This window comes from Hippocampus bargibanti, linkage group LG04 (assembly GCF_051943395.1).
Source record: "Hippocampus bargibanti isolate YZ-2025 linkage group LG04, ASM5194339v1, whole genome shotgun sequence".
NCBI classification, from domain to species: Eukaryota; Metazoa; Chordata; class Actinopteri; order Syngnathiformes; family Syngnathidae; genus Hippocampus; species Hippocampus bargibanti.
Window position 1 is genome coordinate 31033652 of NC_142737.1, and position 7073 is coordinate 31040724.

At 47.7% G+C, this 7073-nt stretch overlaps 1 protein-coding gene across 4 annotated transcripts in view; it reads left to right on the top strand.

The window, feature by feature from the left end:
* gtf2h2 (general transcription factor IIH, polypeptide 2) overlaps window positions 1–6955 on the top strand; it is an 88540-nt gene extending 81585 nt beyond the window's left edge. For 2 of the 4 annotated variants that reach the window (XR_016114779.1, XR_016114780.1), the window contains one exon: window positions 4020–4104. Coding sequence is in view for 1 of the 4 variants with exons in the window: in XM_088995117.1 (XP_088851243.1) it covers window positions 4020–4130 (111 nt within the window). In the remaining 3 variants the exon portion in view is untranslated. Of the gene's footprint in view, window positions 1–4019 lie in introns of all 4 variants that reach the window. The other 2 variants (XM_088995117.1, XM_088995120.1) reach the window with 1 other exon arrangement.
* The last annotated feature ends 118 nt before the right edge of the window (window positions 6956–7073 follow it).

The window sequence follows — 7073 nt, forward strand, 5'->3', positions numbered from 1 at the left end:
TTGTGAGGTAATCTGTAATCCAGGATGTGAGGTGATGGTCGACTCCGGCATGCCGCAGCTTGTCCCCCAGTAGACTTGGCTGGATGGTGTTGAAGGCACTGGAGAAATCGAAGAATGTGATCCTCACCGTGCTCCCAGCATTCTCCAGGTGCAGCAACGCCGTATGGAGGAGGTAGATGATGGCATCCTCCACACCGATGCTGGGCTGGTAGGCAAACTGTAGCGGGTCCAGCGATGAGCTTGCCAGCGGTCGCAGGTGGGCGAGGACGAGTCTCTCCAGCGTCTTCATCAGGTGAGACGTCAGCGCCACCGGTCTGTAGCTGTTGAGCTCTTTGGGGTTGGCAATCTTGGGCACTGGGACCAGGCATGACGTTTTCCACAGCTGTGGAACTCTGCCCAGCTTCAGGCTCAGGTTGAACAAGTGCTGGACAATGACACACAGCTGGTCGGAGCAGGTCTTGAGGAGTCGGGAACTGATATCATCCGGACCTGCTGCCTTCCTCACCTGCATCCACCTCAGTTGGTTCCTCACCTGCGCAGTTGTGACAGACAGGCAGGAACCAGCAGGCAGAGTGGCGGCTGAGGGGGTGGCAACGGTTGGGAGGGCAGATGTTGGTTGTGGAAAGCTGGTCGTGAGAGGGGGCAGGGAGGGTAAGGCCACAGTGAGAGTTGGTGCAGGTGCAGCTACAGGTGAAGTTGACGGTGGGCCGGGGGCGGCTGGCGTCTTGTCAAACCGATTGAAAAAGCGGTTGAGTTCATCTGCCCAGTCCTTGTCTTTTTCGTTCAATGTCACTGGGCTTTTGTGGCCTGAGATGTTTTTCAGGCCCTTCCAGACACCAGCGACATTGCTGGCTTGCAGCTGCTCCTCCATTTTCATCCTGTAGGCCTTCTTGCCCTCTCTGATCTTCCTCCTCAGTTGGATCTGCACGGCCTTCAGTTCCTCTCTGTTGCCCGACACAAAAGCCCTTTTCTTCTCCTTCAGGAGGACTTTTATGTCGGGATTAATCCATGGTTTGTTGTTGGCAAAACACAGCACAGTCCTGGTGGGTACGGTGTTTTGTTCACAAAAGTTAATGTAGTCTGTGATGGTGTTGGTGAGTGAGTCAATGTCCTCCCCATGAATCTTAGTAAAGAGCTCCCACCTGGTTGAATCAAAACAGTCCCGCAGAGCTTCTTCAGCTTCTGTGGACCATCTTTTGATCGTGCGGGTCACAGCTGGTTGCCTCTGGACAAGGGGTTTGTACACAGGCTGGAGATAAACCATATTGTGGTCTGCTCTTCCGAGGGGGGAGGGTTTGTATGCATCCTTGGCGTTTGAATAAAATAGGTCCAATATGTTATTGTCTCTGGTGGCACAAGTTACATACTGTGTGAATGTTGGGAGGGAGATTTCAGGGAAACGTGTTTGAAGTCCCCCGAGATGATGAACAAGGCGTTGGGGGACTGGGTTTGCAGCTTGTTTACAACAGATATGAGGGCATCGGAGGCAGCGCCGCCATTTGCCGTAGGGGGAATGTATGCCGTCACGGCTATGACGTGTGAGAATTCCCGTGGCAGGTAATGCGGCCGGAGGCTAACGGCTAGTAGCTCGATGTCCCGAGTGCAAAGTTTTTCCTTCACCGTGATGTGCCCAGGGTTGCACCATTTGTCATTCACAAATACAGCAATCCCCCCTCCTTTCTGCTTACCGCTGCCTTCATTTCTGTCCGCTCGTACGAGTTGGAAGCCCTCCAACTCTGCGTGGGCGTCCGGAGTGATTGCCGAAAGCCATGTCTCCGTGACGAGTAGCAAGCTGGCTTCCCGGTACTCCCTCTGGTGCCGCGTTAGCGCCGCCAGCTCGTCCATTTTATTCGGGAGCGATCTCACATTCCCCATGATGACGGACGGGAGAACGTGTCGGTATTTCCTCGTTCTTTTGCGGCGATCTTTCCCGGCCCGACATCCTCGTTTCCTCCTCTTCAGTTCATCGGGGATGTCTGGTGCGGCGGCCGCTAGTCCGCTATTAGCCCGCCACGCTAGTAGCTGGTCTCGACTGTAAACAATGGGATTCCGCGTGCGCGTGGATTCCCCGTTCACAGGAGCGATGAAAAAGTAAAAAATAACGGCGATGAGCAAAAGAAAAGATCCCCATCTCCTCTCCGTAGGTTTATGGAACGAGATTAGGCAAAGCAAAAACGGAAAAGTAAAAAAGTGAAAAAGTAGACAAGAAAGGGAAAGAGCTGCTGTGGAGGCAGCCACACAGGGGGGCGCCATCTTGGTTCCAATTGTCCATTGTTGTTATTGTTGTGGATGATATATTTCCCAGTCTGACCTGTTGTGTCCGTCCTGTCAGGAAGCTGAGGGTCCACTGGCAGATCGTGGGGGACACACCAAGCTGGAGAAGTTTGGGGATGAGGAGTTCTGGGATGATGGTATTGAACGCAGAGCTGTAGTCCACAAATAGGATCCTTGCGTAGGTTCCTGTGTTGTCAAGGTGGTCGAGGATGTGGTGCAGTCCGATGTTGACTTCATCCTCCACAGACCTGTTTGCCCGGTAGGCAAACTGAAGAGGATCTAGCAGAGGTCCGGTGATGTTCTTTAGGTGGTTCAGCACGAGGCGTTCAAAGGACTTAATGACCACAGATGTCAGAGCGACAGGTCTATAGTCGTTCAATCCCGAGGGTGCTGGTTTCTTTGGAACTGGGACGATAGTAGACTGTTTGAAGCAGGATGGGACTTCACACTGCTCCAAGGATCTGTTGAAGATTTGTGTGAAGACCGGAGCCAGCTGGTCAGCGCAGACTTTCAGGCAGGAGGGGGACACTCTGTCAGGTCCCGCAGCTTTCTTGATCTTCTGCTGCTTGAAGACCCGTCTAACGTCCAGTTCGTGGATCTGTAGGGCAGAGGGCGGAGATACGGTAGTTTCTGGTAATGGTGGGCAGACCCGGGAAATGGGGGTGTCCTTTTCAAATCGGCAAAAGTATGTATTTAACTCATCAGCCATACCATTGTTGTGCACTGCTTGGGGAGGATGTTAAACGATAATTTGTTATTGCTTTCAGGCCATTCCACACCAATGCAGAGTCGTTAGCGGAGAACTGTTTGTTAAGCCTCTCCGCATAACTTTTCTTTGCGACCCTTCGTCAGCCTGTTTCGGGCGAGTTTGTAAACTGCTCAATCGCCGCTTTTAAATGCGGACTCTTTCTCTTTCCTAAGCTGCCTGAGTTTGGGAGTGAACCATGGCTTGTTGTTGAATGAGCGGAAGGTCTTTGTTGGTACACACATGTCCTCACAGAAACTGATGTATGATGTTACAGTGTCTGTGTATTCATCCAATGTGCCCGTTGAAGTTTCAAAGACGCTCCAATCAGTGCAGTCTGAGCATTCTTGTAGCGCTAACTTTGCTTCATCTGTCCATTTTTTAACTTTCTTGACTACCGGTTTTACACATTTGAGTTTCTGTTTGTATGTGGGAATTAAGTGGATTAAATAGTGGTCAGAAAGACCCAAAGCTGCATGCGCAACAGACCGGTATGCGCCTTTGAGTGCTGTGTAACAATGATCTAGAATGTTTTCTCCTCTGGTGAAACAGTCAATATGCTGCTTATATTTGGGAAGTTCACGGTTTAAACGTGTTTGATTAAAATCGCCCAAAATGATCAGGGGTGATTCTGGATATTTTAGTTCGAGTTGGTTTACATGGTCCGCTAGCGTTTGTATACACGCGTTAGCATTAGCTTGTGGCGCGATGTACACGGCGACGAGAATAAAGGAAGCGAACTCACGTGGCGAGTAGAATGGCTTGCAGTTGAGAGACAGCGATTCCAAACCAGGGCTGCAGTGTGCGTCGAGCATCGTGACATCGGTGCACCATGTGTGTGTGTGTGTGTGTGTGTGTGTGTGTGTGTGTGTGTGTGTGTGTGTGTGTGTGTGTGTATATGTGTGTGTATGAAAAACATTTCTCGTCAAACTTTCTGAATATTTGGTGCCAAACATATCCACCAGTATTTTGAATGTACTTGTCTCTTTTCTGTTTCTAGATGTTCACCTGCCCGTCCTGTCACTGTGTATTTTGTGTCGAGTGTGATCACTTCATTCATGACACACTACACTGCTGCCCTGGGTGTGTTCACAGTCAGTGTTCCCCTTAAAGCTGTAGCCATACAAGAGCAGTAATCATTTTCCCCCCAAATATTTTTTTAAATCTCTCTCATCGCCCCAAACACACCCATTCACATAGTTTGATTAGTTTGTCCATCAAACCATTTTTATTATTTTATGTCAATTGAGGAGTACTTTTAATACAGTAGATCTGGCGCAAAAATTGTACAAAAAATATGAGTGATGTGCTATGGTGACTCCAAGCAGGGAACAGCTGAAAACCACTTCTTCTACTGAATGACTTCTGTAACATATTCAAATTTTAAAAATGATCTATTAATTTTGCTGGGCCTTGTTGGTGATGTGACGACAATTTGACTTCCGAGTCATATTTTTTCAATGGCTGACTCATTCACGAACACTTATGGTATCTCATCTTCTGAGCTTCCATACAACAGCTGAGCTTCCATACAACAGTAGATTGAAGAACCAGCCCAACTCCGACTACTAGACCAACTGTTATTGTGTTGTGTGACATCAATAAAAAAGTCATTTCTCAGAATTCCTTGTAAAACGTTTTTTTCAGTCTCTGACCAGTCTGAAACTCATGACAAAAAGTTAGCAGACACCACAAATGCTCCCTATTTAATTTATGGTAAATATCCCTTGCTGAAGATTTTACTCCAGTTGTCATTTGTCATCATGGTACACAATGCAATGTTTGCGTTGCGTTGTCTGCTTAAAGTCACATGAGTCCACTTTCTAAGCAGCTTTCAAAACTCTGAAATACACTTTTCAGTCACGGTGTGGTCCAAAGCTCAAAACAGGCTTCTGATTGGCTGTCAGTGACGAGTATGCAAATGATTTGCATACTTGGCACCGGCAGCCATTCAGTATCCTGTTCCTCACTAACGGAGCGTGTTCTACCGGAGACAAATTCCTTGTGTGTTCGACATACTTGGCCAATAAAGATTATTCTGATTCGGATGGCATTAAATGTCCCTTTCACATGGTTTTGGTTTATTAATTCAATAAAAGGCACATTTCAACCTTAATAGTCCAATATATCACTTAATACATCAGCTGGAGTCTCGTGATGTGCACTCACTGAGTGAGTGCACACACCGACTTAGACGCAGGAGTCACGTGGTTGTTCTGTGAGCTTGTAAACATGCACACAACCTCATAAAACAAACCATACCTGGCAAAATCAATACTTTCTGAACCGGTTCATTCTCACAAGGGTCGTGGCCGTGCTGGATATTCTCTGCTGTCTTCAGGCAGTAAGCGGGGGACACGCTGAACAGGTCACCAGCCAATCGCAGAACATTAAGATATTGTTCAAGATGACGTCTGAGTAGGCGGCTGTCGGCATGTGCTCTTATGAACCTTTTTTTGTTGTAGGAGTATTTATTTTTGTCACTTTATGTTGTTGCGTTATGTGGACCGCAAATTATTCTAAGCATTACGTCCGTGTAAGCTCTCAGTCGTACAGGAGTGGTCCATCGATGAGAAGGTTTCTTCAGCCGTCATCTGTACTTTTTGAAGGTGTCAGGCATTTCGCCTCCTATCCAAGAGGGATACAAAAAGGAGAGGAGTAGCTGTACCTTACATAGCAGGAGTTTCGGAAAAAACTACAGTCCATTGGCGACACAAAATTCCTACTTATTTCAAACCGATAAACACTTTAAGGCAAAAATTAGTACAAAGATTAGTACAAAGATAGGCTGCCAAATGAAAAACAAAGTAATGTAGTTTATTCAATACATTGTAAGAATCTCTCTCATCTCTCATCTCATTTTCCGTACCGCTTATTCCTCATTAGGGTCGCGGGGGTTGCTGGAGCCTATCTCAGCTGTCTTCGGGCACGAGGCGGGGGACACCCTGAATTCGTTACCAGCCAATCGCAGGGCGCACAAAGACGTACAACAGTCACTCTCACACCTAGGGACAATTTGGAGTGGTCAATCTGCCTGCCATGCATGTTTTTTGAGTGTGGGAGGAAACCGGAGGACCCGGAGAAAACCCACGCGGGTCCGGGGAGAACATGCAAACTCCACACAGGGAGGCCGGACCGGGACGCGAACCGACGACCTCCGCACTGTGAAGCCGGTGTGCTAACCACTCGACTACCGGGCCGCCCCCATTGTAAGAATGATAATTGTAAAGAGCAGTACATTGGGGAAACTAAACAAATTCTCCCAAAAAGACTATCATCATCGCAGGGATAATACTAGTGGGCCTCAATCGGCAGTACATATGCACCTAAAAGCTAGTAACCACTCATTTGACGACACTGAGGTTAAAATCTTAGCGAAAGAACATAGATGGTTTGAAAGAGGGGTAAAAGAAGCGATTCTCATAAAACAACTAAATCCTTCATTAAACCGGTCTGGTGGGGTGAGGTTCAATTTGGATCGTTCATACAATAGCCTGCTTAAGCAACACAGGTTAGGCAACATTCGTAATGCTGATGAGGTGATACCGGTGGGAGTGGGGCAAATAGGCCAGTTGGTAGTCAGGAATGTAGGAACAATCAGTGGGGCCACAGGGAGTGGTCATCTGCTCCCCCCAACCTGAGAGTAGGGACCTATCATAGCTGTGTCCGCCATGTCTGGACAATAGGGATATTTAAATAGGGCCGATACGACCAGTCAGACTTTAGTTCGCTGACGAAGCCTCTTGGATAGGAGGTGAAACGTCCGACACCTTCAAAAAGTACAGATGACGGCTGAAGAAACCTTCTCATCGTTATCCTAAGCATGTATTTTGAATATATGTCAACATTTAAAATGAATTGTCTGGTCCCACGCGGGACTCCAGAAACACTGCTGAAAAAAATGTGGCTGCCCCATCATTTAAGTGACCTATCCCTGTTACAGTTCTGGTTTATGAAATGAAACAAATGCTGATAATGACATGAGCTAGCTTGTGGTGACGCCCAATGGCACCTCGATCACCAATAACCCCCCAATCCTCATGGTGGCGGTGAT